Below are 20,767 nucleotides of genomic sequence, written 5' to 3' on the forward strand. Positions count from 1 at the left end.
AGCAAAAATTAATATTTTTGCTCCAAAAGACGCATTAGAGCTGATTGTCTGGCTAGGTCTTATTTTTGGAGAAACATGGTAAGAACTGTCAAATGGGTCCTAGGTCACAATGACGGTATTTAGGTGGCTTAAGATCCTCCTCTTCCTAGAACGTGCAGCTTGTTTTATCTTAAATGTTCATCTGATATTGTGACCTTTTTCTTCCTGTTATGTTACAAACCAATGAGAATGTCTTCGTTGGTCCAAAACCAAGGACAAGGACAGCATGCCACAGCTAACCAACAGACAGGTGCACGTCAACACTGAACATAACAGAATCAAAATAGAAGGGACCACTCAGGTGATACAAACAAGTGTGTGCGTTAAAGCTCACATATTGTGTGTAAAAGCTACATATTAAAACCAAAGCCAGTTCTAGACATCTAAGAACTTGAATCTTGCCTAGCATGACCTCACTTGGCAGAGCATTTGGCTTGCTTCAGTGCATCTAAATAAATATCTTTTTAGGATTCTAATATAATTGGAAGGTGCTCTGAAACTCAAAATGCTTACATAAATCTAAACGAAGCTGCTCACCTACTGCCATTAAAATGCCAAATCATAAGGAAGTAGTGTATTTCAGAACTAGAAATCAAGGTTGACACAATTAGAAGCAGAAAGGAGTGACACCAAGAAAGCAGAGGAATGGCAGGAAGTAGAGACTGATGGAGTCAGGATGGTGTCTGTAAGATGGGGTGGAGGGGTTGGAGGAGCGATAAAGCAGGGAGTGGGCAGAAGGGGACTCCCGCAAGAAACAGAGAGGAGCACCAGGAATTATCTAACCGAGACTACCTCACCGTGAGAAGCAGTTACAGGTAATACATGAACCTTATCCAGGTGTGCTCTGCATGCACTTTGACTGACTTTTGGTTAAAGATATTGTATATCAGTTACATCTAGAAAATACAGCTATAAGAACTTAGGAGGCAAAAAATACGGTCAACACTCTTAAAGAATATAGGAAAATATTAAAATAGGAATCTGGAATGAAATAAGAAAGTGAGAATTTTATAAAAGTACACCGATTTTAGGTAGTGTATTTTTACTTACAGGAATGTTGATGAATACTGAGTCAAATTCTGCTGATGTCATAAATCTTCTTAGTGGTGCCATGAAATACTACCAGAAGAGACGAAAGAAGCAATAATTAAGCACAACTTATCCTAATTTATATAATAAATTTTTACCAACAAACAATAAATATTTATTGAAAGTCAATTGTCAGTATTACAAATACCAAAAAAAAATGCAGAAACTATTTTCTCTATCTTAAAGATTTTACATTTAAATAGAGATAGAAAGACATAAATACAAGTTAATACATTTAAAGCATAAAGTAAAAGGCTTAGGCAATCAATGCTTCGGAAAGTAAGGAAAAAAGAGAACACCATTGGCCGAATTGGCAAAAACATGGCAACATCTTGGAGACATCTTTGATGACTGATATAAAATATCCCTCAAATGCTTTGTGGAGATTTTAGATCCTTGAAATGAATAACCTGCTTATGCAATTTATAGATCATGCCTCTCCTTCCTTGAGAATTTCAGTTCCTGGTCTACCATACCTCTTTCTATTACTACTCCTATTTTTTTTCTTGGCAATCTCAGCATCTGTACAGATGATCTTCCCAATAGCCTGGCCTCCCAGGACCTTGAACTTCAATAATCTTGTGCCCCATCCTAACTCAGCTCCCTGCTCTTGTGGTCATATTCCAACACTATGTGATTATCAACAACTGCAAATGGTCCACAACACTAATTTCAAGCAATCAACTCTGACCGCTACCCCCTACCTTCACAGCTCTTTCCTTCAAGGATTCTTCAATCCCATTGGGTCTACCAATCCACGGACCATCCCACATCTCTCACGTCCTCACCTCCTTCCCTATCCAGTTTACCTTCTACAGACCACATCAGAATCACTTCCCTGCATATGCCCTTACCTTCTCCTCTTCCACTGTACTTTTCTGGAAAAAGGAAAACCTGCATTAAATCCAATTTACCACATATTTTGTGCTTGGACCTAAAAAATTAAACATGAACTATGTTCATAGTCTAATTTTAAATATCACAAAACTCAACTGAGCCTGTCTGCATAATCCTACTACATTTCCCTGGTCAACTTACTCTCTCATTCTCCTAAACGACACTTCCACAACTTCATCTCTTTTTCTAAACTTCCAAAATGGTCTCCTGGTTCTCATTTTCCTAATCTCTAAATGTGGAAGTACCAGAACGGACCTCAAACACCGTCTCTATCAACATTCATTCCTTAGGTGACGTCACGTAGCCCCATGGCCTTAAACAACCTCGCTGTAATAACAGTCCAATCTACACATCAATTCAACCTTCCCCCTTACTGCCAGACTCATGTATCTAACTTCCTCCTCAACACATCTCCTTGGAAACTAACAGGTATTGCAAAGTTAGTATGTCCCTGCAGTCCCCATTCCCAAACCTGTCCTTCCCCCACCTCATTCACCATCTTCACCGTTCACACAATCACTCATGCTAAAAACCTAGCATTTTTGATTGCTCTCTGGCCTATACATCCTTTACCTAATTTATCATCAAATCCACTTAGCTCTACTTCCAAAATTTATTCAGAATCTGGCCATTCTTTACCAACTCTACCACTGCCACCATTTTCTATCAACTTGATTACTGCAGTATCCTTCAAACTTTTCTCCCAGTTTCCACCTTTGGCTGATAAGAGTCAGAATGAGCTATTAAACACTTACATTAGATCACGTAACTGCTTCTACTCAAAATGTCCTAGCTCCCAGATGCCCCTTCATGACCTGTTGGCTCACCAGCTCTCTGATCTCATTGCCCCCCTCCACTCATTCTACAGCCTCCTGGACTACTGCTGTTTTTGAAGCCCGCTGAACATAGTTCCATCGGAGGGCCTTTCCCCCAAGAATTGCCATCTCTGAGATATTTGTGTGGATGGCTGGCTCCCTCAAACCACTCAGCTGTCTGTTTAAATATGATCTTATCATAAAAACCTTCTATTACCACTTGATACAAAATAATACCAGCCCTCCCTCATCACTCTCCATCCCCTTCCTCTGTCTTATTTTTCTTCAGAGAATTTATTAGCATCTGGCATACTTGTTTGCTTAAATTATAAGCCCTCCCATGACAGGGAAAGAGTCATGAGGACCAGAGTTTTATTGTGTTCACTGCTATATTCTGTCCCTAGAACGGTGCTATTCAGATACTGAGAAATCAATAAATAGTTGCAGAACGTTGAAATCTTTAAATCCAAAGTTCTACCGGAAATCAGATGACACACACACACACAGTAGAAGCATGGAGCCTAATATATTTATATAAGGCAATATTAGGGGATCAAGAATGATTGATACCTGATGACTTACTTTTTCTATTGACTCTAATGTTTCTGTATATTTTTCTTCCGTTTGCTTAATTTCTGCTAGGCAGCAACTTCGTATATCATTTTCTGGACATTTCTGAAATTAGAATTATCAAGTTAAAATTATTTAATCAAATGTATGTATTAATGGCTTGGTAGTAGAAAGCGATTAAAATTATTGCTGATTTTCTTAAGCTTCCCATTCTAATAAAACACTTGACTGCGTTTGTGAAGTATCTTCGCTTTCTTTAACTTTGAACAGTGTAAATGAAAAAGGTTTAGATAATAAAAAATAAACTTGTGAGTATAGACACTCTCTTTTGATTGAAACGTCTCTTTCATTATAAATGCTATTTAAATCTGGAAACATCACAAATGGTGTAATATAGGTTTCTTAATGTACAGTGTACTTTACAAGTACTATAGAAATAACTGCAAAGATAATAAAATACTTTCAGGTAAGTAAACAGCTGAAAATTTTTTTTAAGCGTTAACATCCTAGTGTTTAGCCATTTTACTGTCTAAGGCTGGAGGTAGCAGAGTATGAAGATCAAAAGGTTTGGAGATCACATGGAACTGGGTTCAAGTACCAGTTTTGCTGTTATGCTATTAGCTTGTTATTGTGAACAAGTTACATCATTTCTCTACGACTCAGCTTTCTCATCTACAGCGAGAAGAACAGTAGCAAACCCACGGAGCTAGAAATGCGATAACCCGTGTAAAGCACTTAATACCTTGAAGCGCACACAAGGAGGGCCCGATGCCTTTAAATTGTCATTACTGTTAACCCTGTCACATACGAACAACCCAGTACTGTCAGCTGAGTGAAGACTGCCCTTGGGAGAGACACTGAAGAATTTACTGGTACCCAAAGCAGGTGATAATTACGGGGAGTACAGATGATACTCCGCCATCTAAAAACCCTCTTAAAAGGCTGTCACAGGGGTCCTATCAGCACACACAGTGGGTTAAAGCACACATTCGTTACTTTTACCCAACACAGGCCAAGTAACCTGTTTCTACCCCACCGAAACTACTCTCCCTTTTCAGGGACACTGGACAACCCTCCAGCCTTTCCTCAAATTCATCAAAGCATCAAAACCACCACCCAACTGTTGAAGAAAGTCTTTTGTATTAAAAGAAAAAAGGCAATACTAATAAAGCCTAAGCTACTGACTTCTTTTGTTTCAAATTATAGCTGCAAAGTACATCAATCTTTCTGAATGTTTCAGGTATTTTAAAGGCAGGTAAAGCTTTGTGGGTTCATTATTGACTGCGACAATATCTGAAACTATGTTTATAAAATAGTAAAAATGCTAGGAGACAGATAATGAAACAAAAGAAAAAAAATACCTCCTATCAACCCCTAACAAATATGTAGAAATATTCTTTAACATGTATTTTATGCTGTATCAAATTTAAAGATTTACCTGCTTTGTGAGAGAAGATTTCCTTTCATAACAATACAATGTCATGATTCCCTGAAATTAAATTCTATTGCTCTTCTGCCCTTATTCAGCTGGGTGACATGTCATTTCTCTCTCAAACTTGGTTTCCTTACTAGTAAAATGAAAGGATTAGACCAGAGATGCCCCACGGTTGTTTTAAACTGGAAAATGCCATGTTTCTATGTCTCCAGATGTAATAACAAGTCATGGTTATAGAGTTAGAACTATATTAACAAGGAAAGGTTGAAAAGGTGAGCAAAAAACCATTCCTGCAGAAGTTACGTAAATGAGTCTTTCAAATAATCCCGTTCCTCATACAATAAACACTCAGAGTAACTTTAAAAACAAGGGAAAGTCCTACAGGTTGATGTGCTTCCTCGGCTTTCATTAAGTCCTCGTAGACTTCTCCACCTTCATCTTCCCCGTAAACACAGTCATACAGATCGTCTTCATCATCCACGTGGGTTTCGCTGAAAGGAAGGGTGCAACGTTAAGTGCCTGGTCTGTTAGGAGTAAATGAAGTAGTGAGAAACAGCTTAGTGGACTTCAGTAGAAAACCCAGAGAGGAAATAAAATGGACCCGGTGGAAAGAGAACGAGGCTTACATTACAGTTCTGTCCCCCTAATAGAAACAATGACAAACAACAGCATCCAACAATGACGGCAGAGACACTAACATTCCCTGGGCATTTACTATGCACAAGCACTAAGTAATCCCTTCGCTTCTATCAAGCCCGGCATTGATTGTTTTCTTAGGGAGACATTATTATTTGATCCATTATAGAAATAAGGACTTTGAGGGGACAGAAAAGTTACCCAACTTGCCCAAGGTAACATGACTAGTCAATGGCAGGGCCAGGATTTAAAACTGAGCCTCTCACACTCTGAGTGTTTTCACTGTTCTCTCCCGCTGCCTCCCACTCTTCATATCTCAGGGCCTCAGTCTCATCATCTGTATTAAAGGGTATAATATGGAAAAGACGGGCGTTTGGGAGGATCCGATATATTATAAAGTCTTTTAACAGCATCAGTTTCTGCAGGATCGTTTTTGCCACTATCTCATGCAGCAGTTTTCAAACCATGTTCCGTCAAGGCCACTCACAGGGCACCCGTAGGTCCCCCTTCAGCCAGATTGTGCTTTTACCTAGTTTTATTTGTATAATAGTTTAAAGAAATGGTCCCAGAGCCACAAGGCATCTTTTAAAAGCCATTTAAATCTTCTGGTCTCCTGGCAGTGGAAAATAACTTCTGTTTTTAAAGCTTCCATTAGCACTTACACAGTGACTGACTGATACATCTTTCCCAAATCCTTCATATGAGACTGTAAACCCATTCAAAGTAGGAACAGCTGGCTCCACCCATCGCATGTTCTGTTAGTACGCCTTGATTTTTTCCATTCAGTTGAAGACTTCTATCAATACCTTCTATTCACTAATAATGCCAAAAAATTGAGAATAATAAATTTAGGTATATTAGAAAGAAGCATTAACATCTCCCTGAAAAAGAAATGCAACTCCTTCAATACTGCCAGCTCTTAGTGTCTCTCTGGTGCCTGGGCAGATAGAACATTATAAATTGATATGCACAAAAATTAGACACAGACAATGGTTTGGTGGTTGCCAGAGGGTAAGGGGGGTGGGGGGTGGGGGGTGGGAGATGAGTGTAAGGGGGATCGAATATATGGTGATGGAAGGAGAACTGACTCTGGGTGATGAACACACAATGGGATTTATAGATGATGTAATACAGAATTGTACGCCTGAAATCTATGTAATTTTACTAACAATTGTCACCCCAATAAATTTAATAAAATTTAAAAAAATTTTAAAAAATAAAAATAAAAATAAAAACACTAAAAAATAAAAATAAAAAATGTCACTCTGCAACTTGAAGCATTTTTCAAAGTAGGTGTAATCAGATAGCTGTCTGTTTGTCATGAAGGAGTATTTGGAGGCATTTGACAGAAATGAACTGCCAAACACCCAGGAGAAAGGAAGGTGATTTAAGGGAAAGCGATCAGGTGGTAACAGAAGCTGCAGAGAATTCTGCTTTGATAAGAATATATTCCAGGGTTACGTGTCCACCCATCCACCCACCCACCCAATAGCCACTTACTAAGAACCTACTGAGTGCCAGACTCTGCAGTGCTAAGAATGCAGACATCAAGAAGCTCCAAACACTGTCCCACAGTGCAGAAGGGCCTATGAACACATAACTCTGTAAGTGCAGCAAGAGATGAGTGCAGTGTAGGAGCAGAGAAAAGGTAAGAAAAACCTTCACTAAGGAAGTAGGGAAGGCTTCACAGAAGATTACATCCGAACTGGATCTTGAATGTATTTGTCATTCTATTCAATAGGTATTTGCTGAATAAACACTATGTTCCAGAAGAAATAGCTGCAGACCAGGCAGGCACACACAGTTTCTGCCCTCAGGGGTGACAAACTGAAAGAGAAGGGGTGGGGGAGCACCCCAGACAATGGACCCCAACATATGCAAAGGCAGAGAGGTGTGAAGTGTGGCAATGTAAGGGTGGTGTCCCATTCAATGTGACAGGGTGAGTGAGGTGAGCCCCAGAGGGAACAGTTGAAACCAAACTGAGAAGGGACTTGTCCACCATAAGCTCAACCTTACCTGGGCATCTAGGAATGAACAGGGGGTTTTACATGGAAGTAGTCTGGAGGGGGCGGGAAGACAGGCAGGGAGATCAGTAAGCCAAGAAATGAAATACTATGAGTAGAAGATACTGACAGCCATAACTAGATGAGGAGAGAAACGGAAGACACTGTGTCATTGAGTCAACCAAACTTGGTGACCTATCAGAATTAGGGAGAGTGAGGAAAAGAGTGAAAGATGCCTTTCAGCTTTCTGCGTTGGACAACCAGGGAGATGGTGAGTCCGATTGATAGTTCCAGAATTTCCATCCTGAGGGGCTTAGGCAGGCAATCTAGCCAGAGACCAGTGGGGCAGTTAAATTGGTCTGAGCACTTTCTATAACTCATTAAAACATATGGAGGTCTGATGAGTTCACGAGGGAGCTAACTGAGCTAAAGAATGATGTAGGAACAGGTTCTACATCAAAGGAGAGCCTGCTCAGAAGGAAGACAGGCTGTGGAATCTATTTCTCCGGTATCCCTAATCCCAGCTTCTAACATCCTCACCCTTAAAAAACCCTCATCGTGCTGAAGTCTTTTAACTACTTCCCATGAGGGTAGAGAAACATTATGTATAGATTCATACCGATTTTTCTCTAAGAATTGTAGGCGTGACACACACCTGCATAGTTACCTGCACACACACACACACACACACACACACACACACACACACACACACACTGAGATTCGGCTAGAGCAGCCTGGGTTTTGTTATTCAACCCCATACTAAAGCTGTTTTCCTTGCTAACAGTTTGGTCAATAATTTCTTATTTGCAGAAAATGAAGTGAGGGAGGGAGGGGGAAGCTGTGCTTCTTCAAGCGGTCAATAAATCAACGCTGTGCATTCATCTTCCTGTGTCCGGCCACCTTATATGGGCATGTCTGACGCGGACCATGAAAGGAGAAAGCGAGGACACTGCACAGTGCAGCCATTCAATGACGAGCCACTGCACACGCTCTCCATTCCACCTGCCTCTGCTTCTCACCAAGTGAGGAGGGAGTGATTCGCTCTGCAGCGGGGAGCAGACCCGTGTTTGGTCCAGGGGCTTCCCTTTGGGTGACTGATTCAGTCCCAAAACTTAGAGTTAAGTATATGAGTCCATGGAGATTGTAACAAAGCAAAGACTAAAAATAAAGCTGCCATAGCAAACTCAGCAGGAAGCATTTGCGGGACTAACAGCACCACATTTGGACTTTCGACCACCGGATGGGGAGTTGAAGCGGATGGCAGCTCACAAGCACGAGCTGGTATCTGAAAGCAGTGGCTGCAGGAGCCCATGTTTCCTCCACATCCAGCTAGGAATGCGTCCTAGCTTTCTCCTGACATCAAGAGAACAAGATGAGGGAAAACTATAAAAATCAGTAGGGGGTGGGAGATGAGGGTAAGGGGGATCAAATATATGGTGATGGAAGGAGAACTGACTCTGGGTGGTGAACACACGATGGGATTTATAGATGATGTAATACAGAATTGTACACCTGAAATCTATGTAATTTTACTAACAATTGTTACCCCAATAAATTTAAAACAAATCAGTAGGAATAAGTGACAATTGGTGGGGGTTAAGAAGGAATTTCAAAATAGCACTAGAACTAATTAATACATTCGTCCTAGTACTTCGAAGAATTTGACTGCATGACCAGTAATCTCATAGTCACTTTAGGAAGATTGTAGCCAATCCAATGAGATAATCGGCAACTATCTTGCTTAAGATTAGTGAGTTCTTGGAGATTTTAAGAAGAGGTAAGAAGCTATTCTTAATACACAGTTAAAATACAAGCGTTCAAGGCCCATCCAGATGCCACCTACTCTGGGAAGAGCTGCCCGGCATCCCTGTGGCTCCCCTCAGCTTTTCCGTGGAAGGTCCTTAGAAGGGCAAGTCAGGGTGCTTCTGGGAGTAAATGCTCAGTGACTCTGAGCCTCCATTCTGGAATAAGAGCTGTCTGGGTTCAAGTCCAAAGACTACTCTTTACTAGTGGTGTGACCTTCAGCAAATTCCTTTTCAAGCTTTGTTTTTCTCCTTTGTACACAGTGATGCTAACAGTAACAGCCTCATCATGGGGTATTCCGTGAGATCGTGCGAGTAACATGGTTGGCAAGAAACGGGCACTCACGAGGCTCTTATGAACTGACTAGATAGCTCCGGCCTGAAACACAATGCCTGGCAAACAGTAGGTGCTTAATGCAGCTTTGGCTTATTCATTCAGAAAATAAATATTGATGGAGAACCTACCATATGCCAGACACTGAAGTTCTAGGAAGATAGCCAAGAACAAAGTAAAGTCCCTAACCTCACAAAGTTGATCTTCTAATGAGCAGACGGGCAATGAATGAAGCACTGATTGTCTCAGGCAATGGTGAGTGGCATGAAAACACACAGCAAGGTAAAGGGTGGTGGCGATTTTAGGTAGGGTAGTCGGGAAGACCTTCCGTAGAGGGACATCTGAGCAAAAAGTTGAATGGTAAGGGGTCAGCCATATGGGAGGAAGGAAGAGCAAGTGCAAAGGTCCAAAAGCAAGAAAGCTCAGTCAGTGTATTGCTATATCATTAATACGAGGGGTAAATGGGTGAAATTTCCGCAGGATTTGAACTCTCTTGGAGAATAATCTATTTTTTATTACAATTCTTTGCAAACATGCCCGATCTTTGTCATCAGTTCCTTGAGGAGTGAGAATCATGTTTTATATTTATTTGTAATCTGCAGAAGTCACTCTGTCAGAAAATAATCAGCTGCAAGGACCTTTTGCCTCTCTCAATAAACAATAGAGCCCAAAAGGAGTCTCTGTTCAGAATAAACACCCTCTAATGAAACGTCCCTGAACAACCCCAGCCCATACCAATCTCGCCATTCCTTGAACTTACAAAGCATATACTATCTGTGCTACAACTCCAGTAGTACAGTCTGTTTCTCTTTTTAACTGTTCCTTAATTGTCTCCTGCCAGTTTTATCAAGTACCCCTGCCCTGCCTTTGAGGAACCTCCATATTTTACTTCCTGTCAGTATGTGTATTTACTCTTCGTAAGAACTTGCACAATGTGGGACACACAAGAGGAACCAAAAGCCAGTTGAAGTACATTGTCTTGTGAAGTTTTCCGTTATGAGTTTGAGGTTAATTCCTACATGTCTTAATCATTAAGCCACTTTTCTCCTTCAGAGAACTATTTTAACATGCATAGTTAAAATCCACAAAGGATGCAAAAATTTTGCCGGAAATGGTCAACATACTCTATTAAGTCAGGAAGGCTTTTGTAGATGTCTTCATCGTTAACGCTTTCTTCTGTTGGGAAGGGCCTAGGAGGGAGGGAAAAAGAAGGGGGGGTGAATAACAAACATGTAGGCTAGGCACTTACCTATCATTAACTATGTAAGCTTGTCTGCTACCAACGCGGTCAGATCAGACACCATCAGTCCAATACAGCGTCTGGGGCTTCTTCCAAAGGATGGCTATGTCTGGGGTCCCACAGGGAGGCTGTGACACCTGCTCCCCCAAATCATCTGCAGCAATTCTACTGGTCACAGCAGTGTGTGACCAGGAGTGGACATGCTGATGTGCTTAGCTGATCTCCCATGAGCAACATACCTGCAGGCCTACCTCATGGCCCCAGTGACAGGCAGCCACACGTGCCCTTCCCTTCAGCACCAGCTCTTTACATTTACAGATCCTGAGCTGACAAATAATTGGGTAACAATCATCCTTGCATGGCTCAGTTCCACGAGTATCGATGAAAATTATTAAAAGACAAAAATACCATGCCCTTCATATAGGATTATTGACTGATACACTTTTCTACTCAGACTTTTAGATGTTTCAAAGACTTTTAAATATTTTATTATCTTCATTTATTGGACAAATGAGTCAACCTCATCTCAGGGAGAGTAAAGTGTTTCTCTGCCCCCTATTCAAAGAAAATCACTTTAATTTATCCCACTGCCTTCTCTGTTTGCTTCATGCTACTATGAAAATTTTTTATAACACCAGCATAATGCTCTAAATTTATGTCTAACAAAATCACAGAAATCATACTATAGTGCAAAAAGTTTTTCTTTACATGCAGCCAGCATGTCATATGTTTCATAGAAATAAGAGGATCCATCAAAATAACAAATGAGTACTAAGTAATTTTATTTAATATATTGAAAAGCATATTTTCACCTTGATTTACTTAATACTTAACACATTTGAGGAACTTACATTTTTCAAATAAATTGAAATGTGTGAAAAATGCCAAAGTTCAAAATCTTTTTAAAAAGAAATTTAGGCATACTTTATTATGCTCTTATAACAATACAAATCCACTGCAGAAAATTTTGAATATATAGATAAGAATAATTAAAAAGGAAAAAATTCTTCTGATGTGTATCTTTTTTGAATCAAAAACATATAAATACTCAAATACAAAATCATGCTATTTCAAAATCTGCTGCTTAGATATAACAACATAAGATAAATACTGATATGAAAAAATAATCATGTACTGAAGATCAAGTTACAAGGTGTTGAACATTTATCCAGCCTACATTCTACTTCCGAGGAAAGAGGCCAAAGTCATGGTCCATTTCCAAGGAAGGATCTGCAGGGATGTCCTCCTTGAGGTCACTGTGCTTTGTACCCAGGGACTGGGCTGCCCAGCACTACAGATCTGCTGTAAGATGTGCTTGGATCCTCTCCCTTAGAATCTGAATGTGAACTGAACACAGAAGAATGGAAGCAACACAGGAAGATACACAGGGCAGAGCCTCAAATTGGCAGGAGTTGAAGTATGGAGCCCTCAGAAAAAGAGGTGAAAAACGAAATCTGTTCCATTTCCATACAGGCTGGCTATGTTGCCACTGAAACTACTTTTCTTTCTTTCTAATGTTACTAATATAAAACTTTCTATCTGATCTAACTCAAGTATGTAGTTTTTTCAACAAACAAAGTCCAACATGATACACACATCTACATTTCCATGCTTACTAACTGCATAATCCTCCATTGCCTGGAGATAGCATACTTAATTTAACCAATTCACTTCCAAGTTTTTCATTTAGTACCAAACCCTCAATACACATCCTTATACACATATTTTATATTTGTCGGGTTATTTCTTAAACACCTAAAAGTTGTAAGTTATTGTTATGGTCTAAAGGAAATGAATCTACCACAATGTCTTTTTAAAAATGTATTTACTTAAGCATTTGTGTCTGTCTTCATGAATCACATGTATAGAAATGTTGGAGGAAGTTAAAAAACAAACAAAAAGAAAGAACCATATCCAGTGACGGTCACCAGTACATTGAGAACAATGTTTAGCCCACGTGTCTTATTCAACTCTATGAATTAAATCTTTACTTGCTCAGTAAGTTTCAAATACGTACTAGGCACTTATATACCATTCTATAAGTAATCATTACATCGGACAGGAACCACAGAGAAACAGGCTTACCTGATTCCTGTGGCCAACGCTATAGGCGTGCGAGAAAGCCGTGATAATGTTTCTATAACCTGAGAAAAGAGGGAAGTGTTAATTGGACATGTATTTCATCAAAGATAAGATTTTTTCCCCAAAATAGCAGTTTTATCATCTAATATTAACAATGGCAACATAAATGTAAATTTGCAGATGCCAAAGAGGTAAAGAATGGGAAGAGCTGTGACTGGAAAGTATAAACACCTGGGTTATAATTTTGTCCCTTTCTTCAACTTTCTGACTCAAAGATTACTCATCTGGTTTGCAGTTTCCAGGAAAACAAGGAGTTAGACTGAAGGTCTTGCATCTCTACCATTACAGAATCTGAAAACTCCAGTAAAGCTGCACTGTCCAAAACAGTAGGCACTCGCTACATGAGGCTGTTTAAATTTAAGATAATTAAAATTTCAAAAACAAAAAATTAAGTCCCTTAGTTGAACCGGCCTCATTTCCAGTGCGCAATAGCCAGAGGTGGCTAGCAGGTACTGTATTAGCCTCCACAGACATCAAACATTGCCATCATCACAGAAAGTTCTGTTGGACAGCACTGCTGTACACCAAAGTCATTCAGAATGTGGGCCCTTAAACTGGACCACATGAGTTCAAACCCTGGCTTTACCATTTATTAGCAATATAACCTTGGGCAAACTACTTAACTTCTCTGGGCTTCAGTTTTTTCATCTGGATACTGCCTATAACCATTCAATTGTTACTAATCATTAGATTATTATAAGGATTAAGAAGGCAATACACACAAAATACTTAAATGGCAGGTATAATTTATAATTGCATTAATAAATGGAAAGAAAATTTACTTATTCTAATTCTGTTTTTAGGAAAAAAAATAAGTTTCCTAAGTGACCATGGATTATCTGTATCTCTTTCAAAGATATCTTATGAAGATCTTCAGTACCTAACCCTAAATGCACCCAGCCCTAGCAATTTCACCCTCCCTTCCCAGTTTTATACCTAAGATCATCTTTCAAAGACTCACTGAGGAAATCAGGAGCTAAAATGCATTTTCCCATAAAGCCCATTTCTGTAATAACACTTGTAGATATAATTTTTTCTCTCAAATTTAAAAACATAAAGAGGTTCTACTATAAGGCCTATTCAGAATGAAGGGAAAAAAGAAGGCAAAATTCTCTCTCTCTCTCTCTCTCTCTCTCTCTCTCTCTCTCAGTTAAAGTAATCTTGTATTTCCGCAGTTCAAAGACAGAAATAAAAGTAAGGTCCCCAGTACTGCACAGACGTCTCATAAGGGAATTAGCCACACATATACTTATCTCTTACCTACTTCAGGGGGTTGTACATTGTGTGGTTAGAAACTCAAAGCTCTAGAGTAAGAAATCCTGGATGAGTCCAGTTTCCAGCTAAGCTCACCTTTATCAGCCTCTAGAAAATGTGGGTAATAACAACTCATTACCTGCCTCATGGAGTTACTGCAAAAACTAAAGGAGGCGATGCCCATCAAATGCTGAACTCAATAAATGTAAACATTTATTATTACATAAAAGAAATTTCTTATTGCATACAAATAAACTTGAATTGAAAGCCTTTATGCAATTTCTTCCTGGTATAACCTTGTTGAACATTGGATAGGAAAGCAACACACAACCACTTGGATAAATCAATGTGGATTAATTTCCCATAACAAAGATAAAGCATCATCAGGAATCTATAAATCCAGAAGATCACCAATGAACAAATAATAAATATATTAAAATAAACTGATTCAAGATAAAAATTATCACTTGCTAAAATTCCAAAATTATTCATTATTGAGTGAAAAGTCCAGTTTTTGAAAGGTTCTAGAATAATCTGTGGAGTAACATTTAGACTCATGAATTCACCATATTGTTGGATTTTAACAGGAGCCTTATGCTGATTTAAAGCAGGGGGTGAAATATACCTCTGATTCTAGTTTACACTGTGATCCCAGCAGAGTCACTGCTCAGTAACAAGAAAAATAGCAGTAGCATTGCTATGTATTTCGCTATGGCTATTATTTAATAGAAATGTATTTTCTTACTTGGAGAGATTTTCTATAATAACTATCACGCATCTACAAGAATGCATTTTCTGTTCCTTTTGCAACCAATAACCAGAACTATACCTGCCCCCGCCCAACCCTGCAAGGACCACAGTTTGATTTTTTCATATATTGTCCACCAGAGGGAGCTAGAAGATAGTATTATATTACTTTCCTCATGCATGGAATGAGTATAAACTATTAATACAAACATTTCTGAAAATCAACAAGCTGAAACCAACTCGTTATTTACTTAAAAGGATTATTTATTACTATTCAGTAATAGAAGAATAATAAAGATATAAATTCAGTGGATGAGAAGAATGGAAGCACGTCTTAGAGTGAATCTCTCTGAGGGCAATCACTCAGTTTGATGTCTACTTATTGTACATGGAGTCCATCCATTAGCTCTATGTTTAGCCAAAGCAAATAAAGACTGTTTAGTTATTGTTGTGTTTTTAGAACAGTGTGTATTCTGTAAAGGTGGAATGTATCCAGAGTTGGAACAGACAAGTACACAAATTAATGCCAGGTCCTCAAGTCTTCTATGTGGAGATGGGCCTGCCATTAGAAACATCCATTCAGGAATATTTACAAAAAAAAAAAAAGATACATATATATATATATATATATATCCCAAAGACAGCAAGAAACTATTTCTTCCTGAAATGTATTAATTTCTAAATCATTACCCCTAAATTATATTAAATTATAACATTAACTTTCAGAAGGCGGGGGTAGGTATCTAGTCAGAATATTTGCAAGTTAATAGGCCAACAACCAACTACTAACCCACATCATGGATTTCCTTTCTTTACCTACATTTATCCCTTCTTTGATAAGAATAGCGGCGTTTCTAACAAAATGGAAATAATTCTGGATAATATAAATAAGAGTTACTGTGGGAGGACGGTGGGAGAGGTGGGAGGGTCTTCTGTATGCCTGCTTTAGGAAGGTGAATTATTAGATCCCAGAATCTATAAAGGATCATTGAGAAAGTTTAAGAAGAAAGATAGCAGGGTGAAAACTGCATTTTTAGAAGATCATTCAGCAAAGTGAAGGACAGACTGGGGTAGGAGAATGTGGGGGTACAGACAAGGGACCAGGAGACTGGCCAGAGGGTGTTCTCAATTGCCCAGGTGAGAAATACGAAGTCTGAACTAGGACAGCAGCAGCATTTCTATGGGAAAGACTCTTAGAGGGCACGACTACTTCAAAAGTTACTGCCATTGCTCTTCAAAAATTGTACATGAATCTGTACACCCCTGAAGTGTGTAAGAACATAAGAAGGCATTATAATGACCTGCTTCTTTGTCTAGCTTTCCCATCCCACAATGGAAAATACCTTAAGAGCAGGGAAATCAAATTGCTTTTTCACGGTTCTACTCCCATCACCCAGCTCACAGCCAGGCTCATAACAACCACTTGACATAAAAATAGTTGTTGCTCAAACAAACGGATGACTAATAACTCACCCCGCAAAACTGCTGTGAGGATTAGGAATAATACGTGTAAAGATATGTAAAGAGCTTAGCCTGGCACGAGTGGGGAATGAATGAATAATTGAAGGAGGGGCCCATTATAAAAATTAAATATTAACTATGAGAAAGTGTCACCCATCTTCTCAAATCTAAAGATAACATACATAGTGGCAAGCCCCCTCCACCAAATCTTTTCACCATAATGATGATTTTTATTTAGTTTGAGTTCTTTGTTTTATTTTTACAAAGAATAATCTTATTTATCCCTATTAGTTTAAAAACTGTGAAATGAGTTTTCAAAAATAGAACGGCAACAGTGTACGCCAATAATGCTACCCATTTTACCTATTCCTTCACAAGACCTTCTGGCAAATTCTCACCCTCAGCTTCTCTAGCACATTCCTGCTGTTGATATAATTTGTAATTAAAACAAGTCACCCCCTGCAGAGGCAGTGTGTTATAACCACTCCTAGGGTCGTGGTGAAGGGAGCCGTGGCCAGAGAAAGTAACAGGAGGGAACCATGGGGGTCAGCACACAGCAAAAGGGCTAATTCGTTGTGGATTAATCGCCTTGAGTTCTCTAGTCTGATGCTTTACCTGACCCAGTGGAATGGCTATTATGGAGACTCTTGAACAGGGAGCTGGATTCAGCAGGAATTCCTGGGAAAGTGAGCCTTCCGGGGAGCTGGGCTCTGTGAGGGCAACCAGGTGGCTGCAGGCTTGAGCCCCAAGGGCAAGACAAGCTTAGCACTTCCAGACAGTCCCCAGCACTGAAGCACCACAGCACCAATGATGGGACCGTCGAGCAGCTGGCGCTCAGCCAGGAATGCTGCACCCCGGTCCCTACAGGCTCCGAGCAGGTGTCCTGTGCGGCTGTGCAGGAAAAGCCCAGGCCCCAGAAAATATCAGTGGGAGTGTGGGTCTGGGGGGTTCTGGGCCGAGTAATTCAGACAGAAGGATAGGTCCGCGGACTAGGTCAGGTACGGCCCAGAGACCCCGTACTACCCCATGCACCCGGACTCCAGATTCTAAGGATGGGGCCTAATTCTAAACTGGACCAGATGGTGAGTTTCAGACGGACAATACATTTCACCTTAACTCTCCTAGGAAATCAACAGAAGTCCTTATCTTAATTTTCTTTGCAATTCTAATAGCACACAGTAAATTACCCCATTATGATACACTGTAGCTTTGTGTCATTTCTAGCAACACACTGCAGATAGCTCCTAAAACATCTGGTTGCTGCTTTGAATACTGGGGGATGGCTGAAAAACATCCTTCTCGCCTCCTCTGTGGGCAAAGCAAAGCAGGCGAGCCAGAGATGATGAATAAAACATTATTTCCATGTCAAAAAGATTATGAACCATGGGAAACAAATTTGCATTGTTCAAAGAGTATCAACAGAGGTTAAAAGGATCCAAATTATTGTTTGTGCAGGCCCTGGTAATGATCATAAATGCAAAAATTATCCTACACTAATTTTTCTGAGACTTCAAAATAAAGCTCTCCTGAGAACAATAAACTCCCTTTAGCAAAATTATACACTAGACTGGTTAGGAGGGAAGCTGAAGACTCAGATTTTCTGGGTTCAGATCCCAGCTCCACCTCACTAGCAGGGTGACCATGGGAGTTCAGTAGGTGCTCTGCGCCTTAGTTCCCCTACCAATAAAATTAAGACAAAATCATCGCCTATCACACAAATTTATTATAAAGACGAAATGAGGCGAGATAGCTAGATATTAAATGCCGATAGAAGAATGTCTCATTCTTCTGCTCTTTCCTAATGCCATCACTGTCACCATCATCACCATCATCATCATCATCATCATCATCGTAGTAAGCTTTGGTTTTTGCAAAGCATTTCCGAAAATAAAATGTGATGTCTACCTTAAGTTATCACCGGAAACCAAAGAAAGCTTTCCAACGGCTGTGCATACATACAATAACATAGGGTATACCTCTGTTTGAGTACACAACAGCCAGTGTTTGCTCCTAGCTGCAAACAGTTGCTAAGCTTATATAATTACAGCACTATGTTAAAAAAATATATAAAGACTGTGGATGGTAAACCTTTTTTATTTATTCATTTTCTGCTTCCATGTAATTATGTTTAATCCCAATATTCAAATGAAAAAATAAATCCCGGTCGTACAAAAGTATCTCTAAGAGCCCCAAAATAATTGCATTTGACCTTGCTAAAGTGAATATTAGTAAAAAACCTAAATAACGCAAAATGAGGACCAGAATCACTTATAGCTCGGATAGATTTAAAAGAGCTCTAAGAAGTGCCAGTATAAAGGGATGGGCTCAGAGAACATCTCCGCACAATTTAATCACCTCCACACCTCGCTGTCCCAAATAAATTTGAAAACCTATGTAATTAGAGTTTGTCCTGTAATCACAATTTGAAGACGTCTCTTAGCTGAACCCTCACCCCCCCGCCCCCCCCCACCATGTCGCCACCCCTTCTAACTCCACCCTACACACAAATGGTAGCGCCCCCACCACAGAGTATTCAGCAGTTCTTAATTATTTAAAGCCACACAGATCCTGTATGATGAAAGCTCTTGGTCCTTTCCTCCGGAAAAAAAATATATGTATTATTTGTATACAAATACACCCATACATAAATATACACAAATCTGCATCTCATCTCAAGAAATCGAGGCACCTCTTAAAGGCCATTCATGGATTTCCCAGATTCTCACCCAATGTCCCCCTCTGCCTATAAGAAAACCAAGGCCCAGAAAGATTAACTCACTTGCCCAAGGTCAAAGACCTGATAATAGCAGACCTGGTCCCAGGACCTAGGTCCCTTCTCTTCTGTCTATTCTACCACCCTGTCTCTAAATCTCCTGCATTTCCTCAGTGAACGTCTACTGAGCACTCACGATGGGCTAGATACACCTGACACACCCCGCCTGGGGGGGGGGACGGGACAGGGGTAACAAAATGGAGATTATATACTTCCTACTCTCAGAAAACCTGCCATCTATTGGTAAAGACCATCGGGTGGTCGGTAAAAACACACCTAGTGCGTCACAGTACATCTGCAGCCTGGAGGAGAGAGCAAGGCCACTGTCCCCTTCAGCCTGAAAGCTAGAGCAAGAGAAGCCCAAAAGGCTTTTTAGAAGATGTGACCTTGGGCTGATCTTGAAGGGCAAGCGGGAATTTCCCAGAGTCTTTATTTGTCTGCAGAGGACTAATGGGCAAGAATTACCACCCTCCGGCCCCACCCCCTGCATCTTTACAATATACTGCATATTCCAATGAGAACACTTTCTTTCTCTAAGCAGATTCACCTGCACTTTTCTGAGAAGCTTTTTGTAGTTGCTATTTCCTGAATAATATTTTTCTTATTTGCTTTACAGTGGACATTTTTCAAGTTCTGAGAAACAAGGTCATTATGCAAGTTTTTTCTAAACCAAACAGGCATGCACTTATTTCATGAAGTATTTCCACACCATTCGGGTCTTGCCATCTCTGGGCTCCTGGCTCCTGCACTCTGCCTCCGAAAACCTCAACCTGCATCTTTCCTTCAAACCTGCTTCTCCTAATTCCCCCCTCCACCCTCACTCTCACTCGTCTGCACCTCACGAGACACTGGGGAACCTGTGTAGGCTGGTACTTTTCCTTCACTCCCCAGGTGGACATCCTATCAATTCATCCTTTTAAATCTCTCTCATATCCAATGCCTCTCTTCCTGTGTCTCTGCCTTTGTTCAGACCCTCTATTTCTTGCCTCAGTTATTGGAACAGATTTCCAATCTGTCTCCACACCTTCAATTTCACTGCCTTCACAGCTATCCTTTACGTGGCTACCATAGAGGCTGCATGACATTTCAAAACTGTCATTCTGACCACACCATCACTGCCACCACTCCCACTTTTAAATCCCTAAATGTTACCCCTCGTGCAGAGATCAAATTATCTAGCAGTGCATGCAAGAGTCTTCCATTCATCTGATCTGCTCCCCCATCCCCTTCTACACTTACTTGGCTTACTCTCCCCAATTTCCCCTGTGTAGCCCTCACCAACCACTTTGCCTGCTGTGCTGCAGACAGATTCCAAACCATACATATACAGTCTAACAGAGCATAAAATTCACATTGCTATAATTCAGAGATGGTTTCAAAATAACACTTTCACAGTAACTAAAGAGCAGGCAGAAGCAAGAAAACGGGTACCAGCAATGCTAATTTTCTCACACCAAGTAAAAGGGTTTGTAAGTAACTCCCCTTACACACTGTTTTAACCATCCCCTGGGTCCGAATACCGAAGCA

General features: G+C 40.1%; 1 protein-coding gene across 2 annotated transcripts in view; it reads right to left on the reverse strand.

The window, feature by feature from the left end:
- VAV3 (vav guanine nucleotide exchange factor 3) overlaps positions 1 to 20,767 on the reverse strand; it is a 329,628-nt gene that overhangs the window by 169,837 nt on the left and 139,024 nt on the right. For both annotated transcript variants that reach the window (XM_019746514.3, XM_019746513.3), the window contains exons 3-7: positions 12,949 to 13,007; positions 10,748 to 10,813; positions 5,228 to 5,336; positions 3,423 to 3,515; positions 1,090 to 1,158 (exon numbers count right to left, since the gene is read on the reverse strand). In XM_019746514.3, the coding sequence (XP_019602073.2) occupies positions 1,090 to 1,158; positions 3,423 to 3,515; positions 5,228 to 5,336; positions 10,748 to 10,813; positions 12,949 to 13,007 (396 nt within the window). The remainder of the gene's footprint in view (positions 1 to 1,089; positions 1,159 to 3,422; positions 3,516 to 5,227; positions 5,337 to 10,747; positions 10,814 to 12,948; positions 13,008 to 20,767) is intronic.

Source organism: Rhinolophus sinicus, chromosome 7, assembly GCF_057876585.1.
Source record: "Rhinolophus sinicus isolate RSI-liver-muscle chromosome 7, RSI-T2T, whole genome shotgun sequence".
Taxonomy (NCBI): Eukaryota; Metazoa; Chordata; class Mammalia; order Chiroptera; family Rhinolophidae; genus Rhinolophus; species Rhinolophus sinicus.